The sequence below is a fragment of the Metopolophium dirhodum genome, chromosome 2 (assembly GCF_019925205.1).
Source record: "Metopolophium dirhodum isolate CAU chromosome 2, ASM1992520v1, whole genome shotgun sequence".
Lineage (NCBI taxonomy): Eukaryota > Metazoa > Arthropoda > Insecta > Hemiptera > Aphididae > Metopolophium > Metopolophium dirhodum.
This window is the reverse complement of record NC_083561.1, coordinates 28,970,459-28,990,013: the sequence shown is the minus strand read 5'-3', so window position 1 is coordinate 28,990,013 and position 19,555 is coordinate 28,970,459. Positions and strand designations below refer to the sequence as shown.

The window sequence follows — 19,555 nt, the reverse complement described above, 5'->3', positions numbered from 1 at the left end:
CGTTATACACTTATACACTCATATAGTCATAAACATAATATGTGTATATGACAAAATAATAATAATAATAATATTAGCTAGGTATATTATTCAAAACCAGCAAGGTTTAATAACCCTCCGAGAGAGACGCCATGTTTTTTGTCAGTGTGGCCATTACGGCAGACGACGCATTACCGTGGCGTTGCAGCCGCCGCCTTAACTGGTGTCTCTCTCGCGTTATTATTATATTTGTGTTCGGCGTCATAGCATGTATATATTATTATTATACATGTCTATATGGGAAACGAACGATCGTTCCAAGTTTTTCCTTTTTTTTTTTTGAATATCCTGTATTTTTGAAACGAGCGATTTTATTTCAATCTTGGTTCCTGTCGACGACGAAGAATCCGATTCCAAAAACTTCGAATTCGGAGGGCAATCACGATTCTCGATCCGTCGGGTAATGGTGACGCACAAGTGAGTCTGAAATCCGAATAATACATATATGTTGAGGTGGACAAATACGCAGAAGAAGAAAAAAAAATAAAACGAATTCAAATACCGCCCATGGAGGAGAAAAACGTGTCATTTTCTAAATCCCATATTTTATAATACCTAGGTACGACGATGCGTTTGTTCACTAGCGAAATTTTATATTTTTACTTAATATTCAATTTCCCTGTAATTTAACAAATACACTGGCTGCTCGTAATTATCCGTTACGTTCAGTTTTGCCCATGTTTTGTATGTTTCACAGCTCGAATTGCCAATTTTGCGCCCACTCGCTGTAGTATGCGTTAGTAATTTTCAAAGGAAGTATGGCTAACGATAATTTGGAAGATTTGAAAAACGGCAAACGACCAGCAACGTCTGCAAATGCTGAAATAATGGACATCGACGAACTCATACAAGAAAACGGTAAGCATTGTAATACAGATGTCCGAAAACATTTAAATGGTCAGGTGAATATTTTTGAATGAATTGATGAAAAGCGTCTTGAAAATTTCGAACAAGTTTGACCAGTTTTTTCAATTTCTTACGAACAGTAAAACTCAAATGCATGTGTTGATCTCATAAAATAGCTGATTTCCATAGAAGTGTAACATACATATTGACCTACGCTTCAATTTGTTATTATTTGCACTTTGTTTCCTGTCAAGGTTTTTCAAAAAGGTCAAGATCCAAGACATATTTAAGTCCTGCTTCATGCCTTTATAGTTTATACATTTTTTTGTTTTTAATAGTTATTGTATTTAAAAATGTTTTGATTATTATTTTTTTTATTAGCTGAAAAAATCAGAGTGGGACGTGATTACCAGGCTGTCATTCCAAAGCTATTGGTACTACCAAGTATGTCTTGTCATGAACCTTATCTATACAAATTGACTATTTTATTATTTTATTACTTACAGAAAATAGACGTGAACGTCTGAACAAAAAAGCACTATTAGTTTGGTCTCCAACAGAAAATATTTCAGAAATTAAATGTATTAACTCTTAACTATTTATCTATCTCTTTAATTTAATTTTTTAAACATTTTATTTTCTTTATAGTAAATGAATACATATTATTATCAAAAGAAAAATATGGTTACAATAGTGAACAGGCATTGGGTATGCTATACTGGCATCACCACGACATGGAAAAGGCTCTTAGTGATCTATCAAATTTTGCACCTCTACCAGACGATTGGTCGACTGATGACAAGGTTACGTTTGAATCAGCCTTTAATAGTATTGGAAAGAATTTTTTACGCATTAAACAAATGGTAATTGTAATCTTATTAAAATGTATCAATAAAATTCTCACATATCACTTAATTGTTCTTTTAGATGCCTGATAAACCAATAGCATCATTAGTCAAATATTACTATCTTTGGAAAAATAAGAGAAAGAAGAGCAGTGTGATAGACCGACAAGCTAAAAAATTAGCAAGTGTCCGTGCAAATGAGAATCAAAACGGAAGTAGAGAAGGGTCCAGTTCAGCAGAGTCTGAACCTGATGACAAGGTAAAGAAAAAAGTAATTTTTAATCTACAAAGACCATACCATACCATGCAATTGTAAACATGTATTTGTAGGATGAGACACTATACTAAAAAAAAATACCTTATCATGTTACTATTGAACTGAATACAACATAAAATAAAAATAAGTAAGTGATTCATTGCAATATACATATTTTATTGGTATAGGGTAAACAATTATGATATACAAAATAAAATACCTTCAGTCTGATAGTTAAAAATAAAATATATGCAATTGTAATATTTCATTGTTATTGAAAACATATGTGATGAACGGATATTTAATTGAATAATAGTAAAATAAAAAAAACAATTGTTTGACTGGACATTGCAGAATGTCCTTATCACAAACCTTACTTCAGTCTCGCACAGCTCACAATATGTTTAGTATAACATTGACATGTAGGCACGGTGTATAAAATAACAACTTGCTATGGTAATTTTATTTCTTATAATTTATTACATGAAAATGTTATAATTATGTAAATATATAAAAAGTAAGCATGCTTTAATGAGGTATATGGAAAACACTTATGAATTCTGGAAAATAACAGCAGTAGTATCAGCATAATTTAGTGTTGCAATCCCAAACAGGTTTTACTTCTTCATCAGCAGGCTTACTCAGTAAGTTGACTGGACTTAAATTAAGGCAAATATATGGTGGATGGGTGTCAATCATTGGACATATGCAGTAAACTTGATAGTGTCAAGTTATATAAAATAATAAAAATTAAAAACATTTATAGAAGAATTATCTTGAGGTGACGCCACATTGATGTTGTGTGACCATCCTTAGTCTTTCCGATAAACAAAGTCCAGTTATGTATATCATTCATAGTATGTTTTTTTATAGTAAAATTACTTACATTATCAAATTGAAAGAGCAAGCTGTTGTCATAAACCAATTATTTTTTGATACTTACATTTCTAAAGCAAAATACTAAATAGTATTCATTAAGTTAATTGATTTAATTGATCAAGTATACAAACCATTAATTATCATACTTGCCTTAAATTTAAATTATTGTTAAAAACATTGTATAACACTTGTATTATAATATCCTCTTTCAATTTTATAATAAGTTATTTTAATCTAATTGAATCCCATAGGCTTAATAATATAAGGGATTTTCTTTATTTTATGTCCAGAGTAAATGACAGTTTAGCATCTCTGTTATTAAATATAAATTATTGAAATAAAATAATATATTTTTCTGATCATAAGTACTTTTATTTTTTTAGAAGGACCCCGGGGAAGGAAGTTCAAAACAGTCTTGTTCAATTTGTGGAGTTTTTGTTACTACGCTACATCCTACCCAAAAAGGATCAATGTGTGGCACATGCCATACACATTTCCGGTATGAATTCAAACAAAATACATATAAATTAGTATTAATAAATATTACTTATAAATTATGAATATTGTAAATAATATTATAATCAATTTGTTTCACACAATCAGGAGGACTAATGGTGGTATTAGACCAACACTAGGTCCACCACGTCCAAACAATCGCCATTTGAATGTTGCTCGTAATAAGCGTTTACCACCACGAGGCATGTATGTTAATCATGATGATCTTCAATCTATTGCATCTGGATCCAATGGTCAAGGAGAGACTGTTTTATCAGCAATGGGCGATGAGGTTGTATCATTAAAATGCAAAGTATGTGCTGCATTACTCAATTTTTATATATTTTTTTTTTTCGAATTGTGAATTTTAATGACTCAGATACAGTCCAACAAACAAGAAATTGGACATGTGCATAAGAAGCTTAAACTTGATGTTACTGAATTTAGAAACGTTGAACCTACTACGAGTCGCATTATTTCTCGTTGGAGTAATGATGAAGTTATGCTTGCTATTCAAGGTAAAAATAAAGAAACTTTACAATTTCACCAAACTTAGTATTAAGAATTCTTATCAACTCTTAAAGATAGACCTAAATGTTATTGTGATAATCATATTTCAACGGGGCAGGTTTATCTACTATTTCTTTCCTTTATACCCTACTCCAGATACTAATTAGGCAATCTCGAATGTCTAGACAAACTCCTATATAAAAATCTATCTTAAGAACCTACAGGTCAATCTCAGTACTCAAGAGCAAATTGTACATTCACAATAATGACTATAATCATTATAATTTCTAAAATTAGAGTGAAATTAACTCTTATTATAAAATTTAAAGGTATGTTTATTATCTAGGGCATTCCATAAGCTTTTTATTATATTTCAATTCTAAAGCGAGTTATAAGTATTTATAAATGTAAACTCTTTGTACATATTAAAATACACTTAACTCGCTTTAAAATAAAAATATAATAACGCCTATATAAGGATGCCCTATATAATAATCTTAAATTTAAATTTTATAAGAGTTCATTTCACTCTAATTTTAGAAATTATTATGATTACAATTATTGTTAACATAAAATTGTCTAAATTGCACATGGGTCAGAGAGAGAAGACAAATATTGCGCTGACATCCTATCAACAATTTTATTTGAGGTCTTTAAATACAAGTCTCAGGTTAGGTTCACAACATTCTCCTAGAAATACTTTGTAAATTTGATTTTGCCGAACCACTTTTCGACTAACAATTAGGTTCTACAATGCCATACACTGTTCATTAATGTTATCAAACAAAATTTATCATATTTCAACCTCCTCGCCATACCAGCTCAAATAATATTGTTTAACTCAATCATGCTGGGACTTGTAATAAATAATGTCTAAAATGCCACTTTATTTCATTCTTTTCATGATGCTTATTATTCACTCACAATCAATGGTTCTAATACAATATCATCCGTTCTCAATAAAAAAAAGATTTGTATTTTTCTTACTTATTATATAACCTAAATTATTACAATTTACATATTTTGTTTATTAGTTGTAATGCGTTTTAGATTTTAGAGTTTATTTTCACTCCAAGTTCTGACTGTTCTCTAGCTTGTACTTTACATAATTATAGTTCCGTTTTTTGTATAACTTCCACCAACTCATCAATTTTAGAGCGAGTATATTTCCTTTCTTTTATTTTTCCTTCATTAGTTAGGTTTGATAAATTTAGCCAATATAGTATTTTGAATGATTGAATGATTCTAATTTGAAAGTTTTTTAAAAACTTTACAATGAACAGCTCCTATTTTTTAGTAAACCCCAACACAAAGTGTAGTCCGAAATTGGAAGTGTGCACTACAGATTTGAGAAGTGTGTACTAATAAATAAGATTACAAATAATAAATAGATAATAATTTGCATTAGGTATTAATATAGTATACTATACTATTCTGTATATTACACTATTGTAATTTATGTTGTTTATGTTTTTGAATTTTTAAAAATGAAAATCTTTTATGATAGGTATCAAAAATAAATTGTTTTCAGTAACATTTCACCAAATTGATCTTTACTTCTCTACTTTGAATTGTGAATAGTGAACACCAGGTAGTCGGTATAATCGGTAGATACCTACAACTATCGTGAAGGAGACTTTTATATATTTTTCAAAATGTTATCGATTTGTAAATATATAATTTACATTACCAAGGTATATGATAGGTATACAAAATAGTAAAATATTATTAACTAATTACAACGATTAAATAAGTATTAACTAAAAATAATGAAATTACTGACGGATAAAATATATATATTAATTATTAGTTAGGTTTTTTTAATTGTATTTTCACAAATTTAACTATGTCAACTACTTTTCAAAAATTTAAAAGACGTAATGAAAAAACTTTTTTAATGTATAATTATTTTAATTGGAACAATTATTTTTTATAATTATATTGATTGGTTTTTTCATTTTTAGGAATGCGCAAATATGGAAAAGATTTCAAAGCCATTGCTGAAACAATGGGAACAAAGACTCAAACCCATTTAAAATCATTTTATTCTCATTATCGTAAGCGTTATAAACTTGATACAATACTAAAAAAGTATGACGCTGAGCAAAATACAGTGATAATTGAGCTTAGTGATGACGAAGATGAACCGGTTAGTTTTAATATTAATATTTTTTTAGTTTTTAGGAATATATTATGATGATTTGCATTTCACTCTTTTTGCTCTCCTTGACAAGTCAGTATTGTAATACTATTATAATTATTATAATCATAAAATAATTATATAAATTGCAATATTGAACAACATTTTTAATCAAAATTGGTGTTAATATTTTTTTTACTGTTTATTTTAACTACTACTGAGAACCTGAGTATTATTATTTATAGTATAAACTTTCATAGTTTGACTTTCATTAAAACTGGGATAAAACCAATAGCTTTCTTCTGTTCAAAAATAAATATTCCTTACTTTTTCTAATTGATATAAATAATAAATAATAATAGCTCGAGATGATTTTCATGTTGTGTGGCTGCTCAAACTTAAGTTTTGAGAATTAACCTTGATCTATATCTATATTCAGTCTCATAAAGGTAACCATATGGCTGGCTTCTACATACAGCTGTGGCAATGGGTGTGGCTAACACATGTGAATGCCTCTCTCTTGGGAGCATTACTTTATTATTCCAACAACCACCTAGCTTGCATTTTGCTAAGATGAAGGCGGAAAAAACCATTTTTACGGCTTAAGCCGGTAATCTAAAACAAAGACTGACCACGTAATTCAACAAAAACCAATTTAAATGAGGATTGTGGTTTAACCTAACTGGATAAAAATCATTCAACAACCTAAGGTTACTCTTACCTGAGACAAAATATAATATAGTAGTTGATTAATGGCATTTTTATATAAATTAAGAATTATTCCCCATCAACATTTCAAAATATTATTTTTATTATTATAATTATTTTATTTTTTCCTACTTTTTTTCAGGTCATCAGAAAAGATGAGCCTTCGTCTACAATAACACGACAGAGTACACCATCAGCTTTGGCTTCTGGAACTCGGCTTATTAATAACCTTACATTGAACCCTAAAGCGCATCAAACGGCTGCTGCTGCAAAGTGATACTCATTTGATCATGATGTACTAGCTTCTATTATTTCTCACTGCCTTTTATTTCCCATATTATTTTACCCTACTTATCAAATAAATAATATCAAGTATATTACAACCATTATATTATTTTCTTTTAAATTTTAAATTAACGGATTTATTTTATAACCAAATTTTACCCTGTAATTGGAATTTTTGTAAGTGTTTAAAAAAATATTGATAGTCTACAAAAAATATTTTGTTAGATTTTATTTTTTCATAAACTTTTTTAAACTAATAAATTACGATATTGTGTTAAATTTGTATGTTAAAAATTAGTATTTTTAATATCTAAGAATAAGTAAAATTGTACAGTTTAATTGTAAATACGAAATATTGAAACAATTAAAGTAATTAATATTGTTGATGTATAATTTTAGTTTTTCAGAGTAGGTAAATACACACTAAAAATAATAATCTAAAATAAAAAGAAAGATAATTGTTATAAGAAATGAACAAATATAATTAATCTAATGTTAATGGTATGAATTGATAACTATAGTATTAAAATATATTCTTGTATTCTTACAAAACCTCAAAAAATTAATTATAATTATTAATTGCACATTGCTTAAAACTGGTCGTTAGAATTTCCATTGGATAAGGAATACTAATAGATAGCATACTATTCATAAAGTTATTTTCATTTTGAAAGCCATTTTAGTTGGCAGTGTTATAATAACATACTATATAATAATGTAGCATTGGGGAAAATAGCCCAACATTTTTTGGGTTGGACTCAAGTAGTCAAGTCACCCATAATATTGATAAAAAAAAAAATTATGTGTTTCCCCCACGGCTCTAAACCATAGTAGTTATCAACATAAAAATACAAATTATTTGTATTCTGGATTACATAATTTTCATGCAATATCTTTTAGATTCTGAGTGGAACGATGAATGTATTGATTTTACAATGATGTGTGATTTTTTATGTCAGTGTACACGATTGGTAGTCAAAATAATGCTCCGATTTTCAACTTCAGTATCTTGTTCGATGGGAAAATTAGAAGTTAGAAATCTAGTTGGTACTTTTAAGGGGTCAAAATTTAAAATTCCTAATATTTTTCAAAGGCGCCAAGAAAAATTAAGGAAAAACGGGAATTTTTACCCAAAATCGACTTTGGTTTTTGGTGTAACTAAATCATATGGCCGCAGATACATGCAATTTTTACTGGTTGTTTATATTTGCATTTTCTATACAAGATAAAATATATTTAAAAATCCTTATTCACAGTTTTTTTTATAAGCATATAAAGTTCAAATCTTGACAAAATATGGAAAAATTGCGAAAATTATCAAATTATTTAGAGTTAAGAATTCAGTAAAAAATTTTAGTTTTTTTTTCCATAAATATCAATAAAATTTTATTTGTTAGGTAAAAAAGCGTTTAATGCGAGGCTCCTGATATAATTGTTACAATAGCAATTTTTTTTTATAAGCATTTATAAAATTCAAATTTAAAATTTAATAATTATTTTGTAGTTAAAAATTTATAAAATGTTCAACTTGTATAGCTAAGAATTGAAAATGTAAAACAAGTTTCCATGTAATAGATAAATAAATTTATTCACAATAATATCATCAAATATACTTGATAATATCATAGGCTGACTGACCGTTTTCGCTCAGAATCGTTTTTCTTATATCATTGAATTCAAATTTAACACCATCCATTACAGTGACCCACTTGTAACCTACTGTACAGCAGAGCGACACCCACTTACTTACCCACCTTTTTTATTATTAAATAGATGTAATATTTTTATATCTAAAGCAAATGGAGTAGATGACTGTCTAATCATATCTGTGGTAAAACATAACATGGATGGTTCATATTACATTCTCAAAAGGCGGGTTTCTACTATACACGTACGCTTGTATGTGCATAAAAATACTTTGCTGTGATTAGTTGGTTAGGTTACCACTCAAAGTTACCAGACGATTAACCACGAAACCTTGTTGTTGAACATAGTGGAAACCCGCCTTTACCACATTTTCTAAAGAAAAAACCACTATTCTTAGTCTTATTTTTTTGAAATACTGTACCTCAAAAATAAAATTTTAAATAATTTTTTTTTTTAGTACTTGATTTAGTGGACTTGGCATATTGGAGGGTCTAAATTGTCCCATGCCGTGCCAATTATTATGTCATGTTTTAGTATTAACCCGCCGTACGGCGCATGGGGTAAATAATTACCCCAGACATTCTAAAAATGTTTATAAAATATGTAATATGGTATACGTATTTTTGATCACCTCAATAGCCTCAAATATTACAATTATACGAAATATTGTCAAAAAAAAAAAAAAAAAATGTTTTTATAATCACTGTATAATGTAAACTCTCTTTGTATATCTATATATTTCCGAGCGGTACATTTTTACCCCATGCGCGTAAATGAGACATCTAAATCCGTGCGTCGTACGACTGGTTAAGTACCTAAAAATCCTGAAATTCACTAAGTGGTTTTTCAAAAATTCTACTAAATAATTTAAAGTTGAATACTACACTTTTTAGAGACATCTGACTGTTAAATTTTTTAAAACTTAAACATGAAAATGTCCTTATGAACTATGTAAATCTTATTCCAATGAGGCGTTACTCATTTCTAATATTGTGTAATACCTAATCAATAATAAAAAATAAAAAAATATCAAATACTTGTTGATCTTTAACCCTATGTTGGGCAATTGGGACAAATCTTTAGAGTGAGGTAATTTAAATATTGAATTTTTGATTAAATACTTTTTAACAAACTATTGTTGATTTGTAAAAAAAAGGTCACATCTTCGTAAAATCAATACCTTCATCGCTCCGCTCAGAATCTAAAATTCAAAATATATTAAATGATTATGACAAAAAAAAATATTATTATTATTATTATTATTTTATCACTGATATTCGAGAACACTGCAAACCTGCAGTAAAAAAACTAATAATAAAACGGAACTTTTCTACTTTACCAAACACCCATTTTTTTGCAATTTTTTTTTTTGAAACTTATGTAGTTAAGTGTGTACGCTGAAAACGATGGTGAAGTCAGAATTTGGCGCACGGACTTAGTTTTGAAGTTATGGCCTAATAAAGTTCACTATTTCGCGATTTTTACGCATTCACCTCGAGTGAACTTATAGGTTTTCAAAAATATTGTTTTTAAAGTACGCTTATTGCCAGCGTGGCCACTCGCTTAGACATTAAAATCGAAAATATCCCCCTATTTGCTGAGTAAACCACCTCAGGCGAACTTAAGATTTCAAAAATTTTGTTTTTAAAGTAAGTTTATTGCCAGCGTGGTTATGCCGTAGTATGAGCAGTGATTATACGTTTTGCGGCACTCTTCGCTGTGCTCCTCGGCACCGTCCTTCGCTCCGCTAATCTAAAATATCCCTCGACTTGCCATGCAACACCACCTCAAATAGGTCACAGGGTACGTTCTGCGTCCCTAATCAAAAAAAAAATATCAATATTCGAAATAGTCGTAGTAAACAAGTGTGATGCGCGAACGCGAAATAGTGAACATCATTAGGCCATAACTTCAAAACTAAGTCCGTGCGCCAAATTCTGACTTTACCATCGTTTTCAGCGTACTTAACTACATAAGTTTCAAAAAAAAGGGTGCTCGGTAAAGTAGAAATATACCAATAATTATAAATGTCTAATTGTCTATATATTCACATTCACATTCTCATTCCTATTCAAAATATTTTATTTTAACCTAACCTAAGAAAAAGGTGGACAAGTGGGTACCGCTTTACTGTACAGTAGTTGTCGACTGTCGAGAATGTCGTTGTAATGGAAGTGTAATATTTGATTCAATGATAATTCATTGAATATTTGTATACGAAAAACGATTCTGAGAGGATTCTGGCGTAACTCCCCCGCGAACCTTTTCTTTTAGAAGCGGTACAGAATCTTGTTGGAAACCTTCTGTTTGAATTTCTTTCATTATACGCTTTCCAACGCGTCAACCGCTATCGAAAACTAAACTTTCGGTGCAGGTGTGACAAATTTTTAATTGTTTTTTTCCAGGGACCCCTTGTACGCACAATGCACATGCATTAGGGTGGTGCTTAATATTCAACTTTTAAAATATTATTGGGGCACCTTGTCAATTTGTTCTACATGATATTAATGCGCTGTAGGAAAAGTTTCAGGTGTAATGATTAAGTTTTAAAGGTCGCTACCAGCAGATAAAATAATGCTACAATTACGCTAAAAATAGGTATAATCGGTAATTTCTATAGACCCATAAAGATTAAATTAAATTAATTAACTAACAAAATTAAGTGATCGAAAAGCTGCAGTAGTACTAACAAATACTATTAAGCGACTTGGCAATGACCTTTTAGAATACAATGTTAACACTTCATCTATTCGTCGTCAACGTATACAGTATAGACAAGAGATAGCTGAATCTGTGAAGAATGTCTTTATATCAGAAGTTCCACTTACTATTCGCTGGGATGGAAAAATTGTTGAGGATATAATTGGACGTGAAACCGTAGACCGTTTTCCAATTTTAGTACCTGGTAAAAGTGTTGACCAACTTCTTGCTATTCCAAAACTAATATCCGGAACGGGGCAATTAATATCTTTGGCAGTATATGAAACTACATCATCCTGGGGACTTAAGTGAGTAAATTAAATGTATGTATGTCATGCACATTTTAATAACTCGAATATTACGGCAATATTTACTCATTGTTTTGACAAAATTAGTTACCCTTACCTATAAAAAAAGTTAGGTAAGGTTCTCTAGTTTTGAGTTCAGTAGAAAAATGTCTATGAATCATTCGGAAAACTTTTCAATTCTAGTTTAATTAGTAATTACAATTATTTGAAAAAATATTAAAATGATACATTTTCAAGATTTCAATTACCTACAGTTCAAAAATTAAATAAGATTAATTTTTTTCTAAGTGTGAAGTGTCCCGTACAATCTATAATTTCTGCTGAATTCAAATATTTTTTTCAGACTTTAAATCGGACAACCTAAACTATCTTTTTGTGTGTGTACACTGTACAATGTACATGATAAATAGTCTAAAAAATGGGTCGATTTTCCACCTCAGTATCTTTTCTGTTGGGAGTGTATAGTTGGTGTATTCAGAAGTCAACGATTAAAATTCCCAGTAGTTTTCAAAAGCGCCGGGAAATACAAAAAAAAATTTAGGAAAAACGGGAATTTTTACGGAAAATTGGTTTTCATCAAAATTGATTTTGGGTTTTGGTGCATTCTATTTGCAGCAACTTTTGGTTCAGATAAGATTGAAATTACATATTATATAACCAAGAATAAAGATTTTAGTTATTTTCTTGTAATTTAAAAATATTATTTGTTATTGTGGGTACTTGAAACAGTTGAAACTTCTAAGGTATATTATTTCAATTTACCAGTTACCGTATAAATAATAACATTATTATTATTAATTAGTACCTAAATAGTAAATATAATATAAAATAGCCTAGGCTGACAAACTGTCTCTGCTCAGAATCATTTTTCGATTATTATATCATTGAATTCAAATGTAACACCATCCATTACAGTGACCCACTTGTAACCTATTATACAGGGTGATTCATAAAGCGTAAAACACTCATTATCTCAAAAAGTATTAATATTTTTGAAAATATTTTAAAAAACTATGTTTTTATTAAAAAATTATATTTTTAAATATTTTTTATCTATATAATTTTTTAAGTTTTTTATTTTTTTGAATGACAGCATAGAGTTTTAAATTCATATTCCAAAGCAGAATATTTTTCTAAGTATTTTGATTCATACAAATCTAATTTAGGGCGAGTAGTCTATGAGGTATAAGCATTTAAAGTTTAGATGGGCGGAGTGGAGTGGTATGGGGTTACCCCGCAAATGTGTGTCCACTACTCCGCTTGTCTAAACCTTAAATACTTATAACTCATAGACTACTCGTCCTAAATTCGATATTTATGTATTAAAATACTTAAAAAAAATATTCTGCTTTGGAAAACGAAATTAAAACTCTATGCTGTCATTCAAAAAAGTAAAAAACTTAAAAAATTATAAGGATAAAAAATGTTTAAAAATATAATTTATTAATAAAAATGTTGTTTTTTAACAACTTAAAACTATGTAAAAAAATATTTTCAAAAACATTAATACTTTTTGAGATAATGAGTGTTTTACGCTTAATAAATCACCTTGTATAACAAAGCGTCACCCACTTACCCTCTTTTTTAAATTGTTGTTTTATTTTTTGTTTGTTCTATTTTTGCTTGGTCTTTTTACCGATTACCGCGTACGATAGTCGAGAGTGGCATTCGTCGATAGTTGAACACACCGCCCCCGATTAAAATTCACACCCTTGGTACAAGACCGCTACAACTCAAAAAACAGTTTTGAGAAAATTAAATTGGTTACTTTTAGAGCTTTAGTTTTAATACTTTGCAATTATCCATATTATCTGAAGCTTATTATTTTTTATATTAATCTAATTATTTAAATCTCAATCAGACAAAGGAAAATGAGGTTATGGCAGTTTAGCAATAGGAATTTCGTGTTGTGGCGGTGTTGTACCAAGGGTGTGAAATATATATATATATTTATATTATTGTGTATCTTAAATCGTGATTGAACCTATAGGCGAAATTTCGCAACTAAAGTTTACATTTGAGGGGGAGGGGCTAAAAGTCCCAAACACGAAATTCTGAGGGATTCATTATTTTTCATCTAGCTAGGAAGGCTATGGAAAGTTTTGGGGGAGGGCTTAACACCCCCATAGTTGTGCACTTGTGCCTATAATAATTATTGAACCAAATTCACGTCAAACACTAATAATATAAAACATTAATTTACGAGTAACGAGTTTACGATTATAACCACGGTTATCTCTGAGTAGATAACCCGATAACCGTGATTACAACTATTATATGGTTCTCGGGCGGGGAGAGTGATGATTGGATTTGAAATTGCCAATCTGTTGCCCCTTAAATAAAACACAACGATATAAAAATATTTATTTACGGCCACAGGCCAGCTAGGTTCCCATTTAGTTTTTCGGATCATGTTCTCTAGATAATGTTAAATTATACTAAAAAACAATTTGTAACTGTTTTGTAAACTACATGTGTAGTTATTGTTATAACGCATTAACATCATAACGGTACAAACAATTTGAAAAAAAATTAGTAGGTACTTAGTTTAGTAGCGTTTACACATCAAATTTTATAACAGCCTGAAGTACTGAAATATGGATCCCTAAAGAATCACATCATTTTAGCGCCCCTCCCAAAAAAAAAAAATTTTTTACCCTTATAATCGCCTGTATTGACATGTCTTTACGTCAATTCTCATTTATTTTGATAATAATTAAAATAATATCTGTCATGATCTCTAGTCTAGTATTCTACCGACTACCCTTGAAATATCCCGAAATCGGGAATAAAATTTGTGATCTCGATTTCCGATCGAGCTTAAAACATTAAATTTTAGAAGTAGCAGCAGTCGTAGACTGAGTCACCAGCACGAATTAAGATATCTTAATTCGTGGTCAGCAGAGGTGACCACCACTGGCCAGAAGATAAATGGCAAACGGTCGCCTGGCTGATGCCTTGTGGATCCTCTATCGTACATTTAATAGTCTATTAGATCCCCAAATCCTAATGTATATTGGCTCCCCAGTCCCCAGTCCCCGTCTCACATATATTATCACATATCATTTACGGTATTCGGAAATAAAAGCCCCGGAAAAGAAAGCCCCGATATCAACATACGATAAAAAAAGCCCCACCTATAAGCTTTTTTTCCCTAGATTCATAATTTACAAACCCTGGAGTCAACTTTATTCCTCATGTCCACAGTTCTTGATCCCAGTGTCAGCAAGAGCCAATATGTCTAGATCTGAGTATCTGAATAATATAATAATATAATTTCTTTATTTTATTTTTTATAGCTGATACGTCGGTGGCCGGAGTGCCAGACTGACAGAGTAATAGAGTATAGAAATTGGAAGGGATCGAATAAGAATATGGAAAATGGAAGGGGATAACCAGAATTATCGCGTACTCGCGTCAGCAGGGCGCAGCAGCTGTTTAGTTTTAACCGTTATCAGATGAGAGTAAGAGACCAAACAATTGATAACACAGAATTTCTAAACCTAAGGTCGTATCTATCCGCTATCGTCGGTTTTTTCGTTTTACTTTTAAGTTTGTGTAAGGTCTAGACGTTTAGTTACTTTACTGCTAAGTGCTGAGGTAGGCTGTAAATTGAATTCACTGTTTGTATCTTTGAATTCATATACCCAAGACAAAGTACTATAATACTAAATGAAGATGATCGGTGAGTGAATAATAATATTATTATATCTATGTGTATATGGTGTGATATGGTGCAATTTAATTTAGTTGTCTAGAGGTATTGACTTCTAACCCCTAGTTAAAACTATATAATATATATGTATTTCGTTTCTTTATTTTTTCAACATCTTTTACTTAGTAAAATATTAAAAAATGTGTCGTAAGTCAAACCTTTTTTTGTTTTTTTAAATAATTGTTATTCTATTGAGCATTGTTCTCACACAACTGCACACAAATTAACTCTGATAATAATATTTAAAACTAATATTATGGATTCTATTATATTGATTAATAATTAAGGCCGTCCAAGTCAAATCCTGTCGGCCTCCAAGAGCATCAATTGTCTATTGAAGAACCCTGCGGTCACCCAAATCTGCCTCAGAAATGAATCTACCAAAATCCAACCGGTATCTCAAGACACAAATATAGAAGGTTTGTATCAATTTTATTACTATTATTATTATTATTGTATCATTTTTGCATAGTATACATTTGAATTAAATTTTCGATTTTTATCAGAAAAACCATATCGTCCGTACTCGCCATTTCAAAAGACAAACAATATGGCTGAATATGCTGTTGCTCGTTTAGACGATGTCTTGAATTGGGGCCGTAAGGTATTTAAATAATAAATAATTTTTTTTGTCATACATTGATCTTAATATTTATTGAATTATTTTCAGCACTCCCTCTGGCCTTTGACTTTTGGATTGGCATGTTGTGCTGTTGAAATGATGCATATAGCTGCTCCTCGATACGATATGGATCGATATGGTGTTGTATTTCGTGCATCGCCTCGTCAGGCTGATCTTATTATAGTTGCGGGAACACTGACAAACAAAATGGCACCAGCCTTAAGAAGAGTTTATGATCAAGTAAGTGAAGCTTTTTTTCCTTATTTACTTATTATTTATTAAATGTTCATAGATGCCCGATCCAAAATGGGTTATTTCAATGGGAAGCTGTGCAAATGGTGGTGGTTACTATCATTATTCATATTCGGTAGTAAGAGGATGTGATAGGGTTATTCCAGTCGACATTTATGTACCAGGTAAAGTAAACAAGTATTGTTGTTGTGTCAAAAAATTTAATGTAATTTAATGAACAACTTAGCGTGTACCTTAGCTTATGATTACATTAAGTTCATATTTTTTTAAATATTGACAGCAATATTTATTAAATGTACATGGACAGTAAATATCATAAATTAAGTTTTGTTAAATTTTACATTTTTCTATTGGTTTTAATCTCTATTCCTAAGTATGTGTATGTTAAAAATATTTAAATGTCCTTTAGGTTGTCCACCAACTGCAGAAGCATTGATGTATGGTATCTTACAACTGCAGAAAAAAATTAAAAGAATGTCACTTGCCCAGAGTTGGTATAGAAAGTAATTTGTTGTTTTTGATCATCTATAACATTAATGGTTTCGTATATTACATATTTCACCATTTGTAAAATAACATTACTTGTGAAACACCTAATTATGTTATAAAATATAGATAATAGTTTAGTATTGCTAAAATTATCGTGGATTTGAATATTGTCTTTGTATTGTTATGATTCCCTTTAATTGTTGTAAAAACATAAACGGTATGATTTTAATAAAATTATATTTTATCCGAATCTATTGACTGCTACTACTTAGTAAGTTATGGTATAAAATAACAATATTTATTATTATTGATACCAAATTTAAAATTAGTAACTTATAGATTCTGAGCAGAGCGATATTTTTTTCTGTGTCTTTTTAATAAGTCTCCAATTAAAATTTTTAATTTAATCAATATATCACAACCAGTAGGTATTCATATTATATTAGTATTAATAATATTATTATAATGATGATATCATGAAATGAAAAATTAATAAATAAAAATTAAGTTTTAATCAATGAAATTTATATAAAAGGAGGTATATCCTATACCATTCCTATATAATATATATTATTAATATTTAATAGCGTACTATTAGATATTATAGTTCTATTAGTTTTGAAATATTACTATAATTTTAACTGATATTTAAAATTAATTTTATTTATAAATATAATACGGTTTAAGACATTGAGAGTGTACAACATAATTCAGTCTTAGAATGATGGCAATGGTGTTGAAAATAAATTTTTTTTTTTTATTGCAAGTTGGTAGGTACACACAATGACATAATATAAATTATTTGTTTGACTATATAAACATATAATATAATATTATGTAGTATTGTAGTCCAATAAGTTGGGTCATATTACGTTATATTTATATTTTTATAAGTAATTAGCTAAATAACCAGGCGTTGCTCGGAAACAATTTTGATTAATAAACTCCTTTTGGGTATAATTTGCTGTACATATGGAAGCAAAATCATATTATATTTTAATTTTTAGTCATCCCGCGTGGCGTTGACCGTGAGACTCTTATGGTTATATGAACAGTATATTATCAGGTAAGGCATAGGCATGGTTGAAATATACTATAATAATAATATATTTCAACCTTGGGCGTAGGCAATCTACCTGTGGTAGATTGCGGACACAGCGAGGTGGGTGATAAAATAAAACCTATATTACTATATTAGTAAATCTTTGTAATTTAAAAAAAATGTTTATACAGTGTACCTAAAATAATATTGAAATCATAGTTGATCATCCCGAATTTTTAGGAGTATTTAGGAGTATTTAATTTATTAATATATAGGTATTTTGGGGGTTATTTTATTTTAATTTATTTCATTTTACTTTTATGGACAAATCGGCGTAAGTGTATCTAGCTTTATAAATATAATTCGCATATTATATAATATGCAACCAGAGGCTACCATTAATAAGCAAAAAAAAAGTAAAAATTTCCACCGTGAATCTTAAGATCCCTGTTTGACCACCTCTTTAAAATATGAATATCAGAAAATCCTTTCTTATTGCTCATCTAGTCCATCTAGATCATTAAGGGTCAGTTTCACCATTTACTTTAAACTTCGATTAAAGTTAACCGGGGTTTAATCGGCCGAATTTACCCAGTTAAATATCTGTTATCAGTCGATTAAGTATCGAAGTTTAAAGTAGTTGGTGAGAGCGGCCCTAAAGGAACCACTATTCCATATTATATCAAGTACGTACGTTTTGTATTTTAAAACCAATATTGTATATTAAATTAGATATTGCTTGATAGACAGCGCCACTGTTGTATTTTTACAACCCCTTATTTCCCCCTTTAGGGGTTGAATTTCCAAAAATCCTTTCTTAGCGGACACCTACATCATAATAGCTACCCGTATGCCAAATTTCAGCCCGACCCGTCCAATGGCTTGAGCTGTGCGTTGACAGATCAGTCAGTCAGCTTACTGTTTTATATATTATACAGATAATATATGTTTGATTCTTGGCAATATCATTTTTTATTGAAAAATTCTCATCTTGGCACCCATATGCTGTGTGAAAATGTATGTTGAATGGTAAGTATGTCGATTTTAAATCCTGAAATTCAAGGTCATATAATTAAAGTTGGTAGGTAGGTACCTAGTACCTACGTATAACGTATCCTTACTTATTCTGTAAATTAATATTTCCGTGAAACCAGTTTTATGATGTTTTTCAGTCTTTGCATTATATGGGTATTAGGTAGGTTCTTAAAACGAATGTATGCAACTTAATAGTTGTGTACATTTATTTACCTGTTGGCTGTTTTTATTTTTTTTTTCTATTAAAATTTTTTTTTTAAGTATTTAAAGTTCAAATTTTGACAAAATAGGTAAAAATCACGAAAATGTGAAAACTATTTTGAGATAAAAATTCATAAAAATTTTCTTTTTAAATCTGACATTTTAAAATTGAATGCAAGATTCCTCATAAGCCTACCTTTATCAAAAAAAAATATCTACCGGAAAGTCAAATTACATTTTTATGAGAGTTTGAAGTTCAATTTTTACATCATTGGATATTCTGTTGATTTGTCATGTAACTATTATCTTATTTTGACGTAATTCAAAAAATAATAACTTTCTGTAGATACTTGAAATTTACACCTTATGTTTATCTTATCAATTCCCATAAATAAAAAATTTCCAAAATATTTTGACTCGATTTGAGCTGTTTACGGACATTTAAAATTTTTTTAGTTTTTTTCTTTAACTGTCAATAAAATTTAATTTATTGGGTCAAAAAGCGTTAAAATTTAGTACAAGGCTCCTGCAATAGGTACTT

At 29.5% G+C, this 19,555-nt stretch overlaps 2 protein-coding genes across 5 annotated transcripts; both read left to right on the top strand.

Annotated features, from left to right (window-relative positions):
• The first annotated feature begins 248 nt into the window (after window positions 1–248).
• On the top strand, window positions 249–7,389 carry LOC132939063 (REST corepressor 2-like). 4 transcript variants are annotated; one of them, XM_061006072.1, is made up of 11 exons: window positions 249–456; window positions 737–897; window positions 1,267–1,329; window positions 1,392–1,466; window positions 1,534–1,748; window positions 1,813–1,989; window positions 3,249–3,364; window positions 3,469–3,673; window positions 3,740–3,878; window positions 5,835–6,019; window positions 6,861–7,389. In XM_061006072.1, the coding sequence occupies exons 2-11, from the start codon at window positions 798–800 to the stop codon at window positions 6,993–6,995; spliced, it is 1,410 nt and encodes a 469-aa protein (XP_060862055.1). In that variant the 5' UTR covers window positions 249–456; window positions 737–797; the 3' UTR covers window positions 6,996–7,389. The 4 variants fall into 4 exon arrangements, with proteins under 4 accessions (XP_060862055.1, XP_060862054.1, XP_060862056.1 ...); XM_061006071.1 differs by having other exon boundaries at window positions 249–598; XM_061006073.1 differs by lacking the exon at window positions 249–456 and having other exon boundaries at window positions 605–897; window positions 3,252–3,364.
• Window positions 7,390–15,134: 7,745 nt separating this feature from the next.
• On the top strand, window positions 15,135–16,986 carry LOC132938568 (NADH-quinone oxidoreductase subunit B 2-like). The gene is made up of 6 exons (XM_061005489.1): window positions 15,135–15,343; window positions 15,661–15,792; window positions 15,880–15,977; window positions 16,044–16,235; window positions 16,288–16,411; window positions 16,657–16,986. Exons 1-6 carry the CDS (start codon window positions 15,331–15,333, stop codon window positions 16,752–16,754), a joined length of 657 nt encoding a protein of 218 aa, XP_060861472.1. The 5' UTR covers window positions 15,135–15,330; the 3' UTR covers window positions 16,755–16,986.
• The last annotated feature ends 2,569 nt before the right edge of the window (window positions 16,987–19,555 follow it).

What these genes read in the sequence shown, in the direction of transcription:
- LOC132939063 (XM_061006072.1), top strand. Translation starts at nt 798, where the DNA reads ATGGCTAACGATAATTTGGAAGATTTGAAAAACGGCAAACGACCAGCA. An exon ending in CGAACTCATACAAGAAAACG is followed by an intron (nt 898 to 1,266) that starts GTAAGCATTGTA and finishes TTTTTTTATTAG; the next exon opens with CTGAAAAAATCAGAGTGGGA. An exon ending in GTGATGACGAAGATGAACCG is followed by an intron (nt 6,020 to 6,860) that starts GTTAGTTTTAAT and finishes ACTTTTTTTCAG; the next exon opens with GTCATCAGAAAAGATGAGCC.
- LOC132938568 (XM_061005489.1), top strand. An exon ending in TCTTGAATTGGGGCCGTAAG is followed by an intron (nt 15,978 to 16,043) that starts GTATTTAAATAA and finishes AATTATTTTCAG; the next exon opens with CACTCCCTCTGGCCTTTGAC. An exon ending in AGTCGACATTTATGTACCAG is followed by an intron (nt 16,412 to 16,656) that starts GTAAAGTAAACA and finishes AATGTCCTTTAG; the next exon opens with GTTGTCCACCAACTGCAGAA.